The sequence below is a fragment of the Octopus bimaculoides genome, chromosome 24, assembly GCF_001194135.2.
Source record: "Octopus bimaculoides isolate UCB-OBI-ISO-001 chromosome 24, ASM119413v2, whole genome shotgun sequence".
In the NCBI taxonomy this organism is placed as follows: domain Eukaryota; kingdom Metazoa; phylum Mollusca; class Cephalopoda; order Octopoda; family Octopodidae; genus Octopus; species Octopus bimaculoides.
In genome coordinates this window covers 12,599,263-12,600,999 of record NC_069004.1, presented here as the reverse complement: position 1 = coordinate 12,600,999, position 1,737 = coordinate 12,599,263, and the positions used below count along the sequence as shown (strand labels likewise).

The 1,737-nt window shown below is 40.8% G+C and overlaps 2 protein-coding genes across 2 annotated transcripts in view; one reads left to right on the top strand and one right to left on the bottom strand.

The window, feature by feature from the left end:
- The window catches only part of LOC106875565 (fibrillin-1), a 48,831-nt gene that overhangs the window by 3,637 nt on the left and 43,457 nt on the right, over positions 1 to 1,737 (bottom strand). Inside the window, exons 10-11 of the mRNA XM_014923772.2 lie at positions 1,534 to 1,656; positions 511 to 619 (exon numbers count right to left, since the gene is read on the bottom strand). Coding sequence (XP_014779258.1) covers positions 511 to 619; positions 1,534 to 1,656 — 232 coding nt within the window. The remainder of the gene's footprint in view (positions 1 to 510; positions 620 to 1,533; positions 1,657 to 1,737) is intronic.
- LOC106882434 (MAP kinase-activated protein kinase 2) overlaps positions 1 to 1,737 on the top strand; it is a 137,901-nt gene that overhangs the window by 107,968 nt on the left and 28,196 nt on the right. The gene's annotated exons all lie outside the window — the stretch shown is intronic.

Genomic DNA, 1,737 nt, shown 5'->3' with positions numbered 1-1,737 from the left:
GAAATCATAGTTGTGGCTGATGCCAGTGTCGCATAACCGGCACCCGTACCAGTGGTGCATAAAAAGCACCTTTTGAACGTTGGGCCTCACAGAGGCAGTGACAAGTGACTGAGACCTTTGGTGACATACTGTACTTGAGAAGACCTGTTAAGCTTCATGAGATCGTAGTTGTGGTCAATGCTGGCATTATGTAACTGGCACCCATGCCAGTGACACGTGAAAGCACCCATTACACTCTTGGAGTGGTTGGTGTTAGCAAGGGCATCCAGCCATAGAAATACACACATACATATACACATACACATATGTGATCAATTATATATGGAATTTGCAGTCTCAAATCAAATTTTTGGAAAAAAAACAAAACAACTTGCTTCCACAACCTAATTCAATTAATCAAAATTGAGAAAAGAGGTTCAAAAGCTCAACAAAATAACGAAAATATAAAATAAAAACAAGGAGGAAAATCAATCAGTGTGATTCCATAAATTTAAGCAAATAAATATTTACCCTTGGCCTATACGTTGATATCCTGTGGGGCAGCCACACACATAATCATTAATGCCATAAGGAGAACAGCCAAATGTACAAGGGGCACTGTTGCATACATTAAAGCCATCTGAAAAACAATTGTAAAATATTATGAATATGAGAGGTTTGTGTGGTTCTTCAAAACTGAAAAAAAAAAAAAATGTCCGAAAGCTTGGTGACTCCTGTGAGGTTTTCAAATAAAGTACTTTAGTTGAAAAGGAGTGCAGGTACATAGAAGGGAATGGCCGTTGCCAGTACTGCCTGACTGGCCTTCGTGCGGGTGACACGTAAAAGCACCCACCACACTCTCTGAGTGGTTGGCGTTAGGAAGGGCATCCAGCTGTAGAAACTCCGCCAAATCAGATTGGAGGCTGGTGTTGCCATCCGGTTTCACCAGTCCTCAGTCAAATCGTCCAACTCATGCTAGCATGGAAAGCAGACGTTAAACGATGATGATGATGAACAAGTCTTAACTAACCCAAGCTGACATGGGAAGAAGTAAATGCAGTGGTGACTATGGTGTTGATGATGATGACAGCAATGGCAATGAAGATGATGGTGATGATCACGCTGCTGCTGCTGCTGTCAATGATGATGAGGATGATAACATTGACAGTGCTGATGATAGTGATGACAAAATGATTATGATGATGATGAATAGTGATCATGAGGACGGTGATGATGATGATGATATTGTATGGCGATGACAATATTCTTCTTTCACATTATCTTCCATTTCCATAATCTATAATGTGTAAGTATTCCCCTACCCCCATCCCAAATGTTGCTGTGCACTCAATACTGGCTAAATCTGCTTTCATTACCGGTGCCTATCAATACCAATGTGCACAGCTTCAGTAGATCTAATACTACATGTGCCTAGATTCTCATTAACTTTTGGGTGCTTATGTCTTTTCGCAAGAACTCCTCCAACATGATCAGGTTCCAGAGGCACTGACAGCCAAAAAGAATAGAATAAAAGAACTGAAAATGGTAACTCACTCATACAGGTTCCTTGGCGGGGGTCAAAGTTTTCACCAATTTTACAGTTACAGTTGTAGCTGCCAGGCATGTTGATACAGCCTCCATCTCCACATGGAGTTCCCATCATGCATTCATCAACATCTATAGAAAAATAAACAAAAGGTTGTTGGTGACAGTTAAGGTAAAAATGGTCTTAAATTTTTGGTGCAAGGCCAGCAGTTT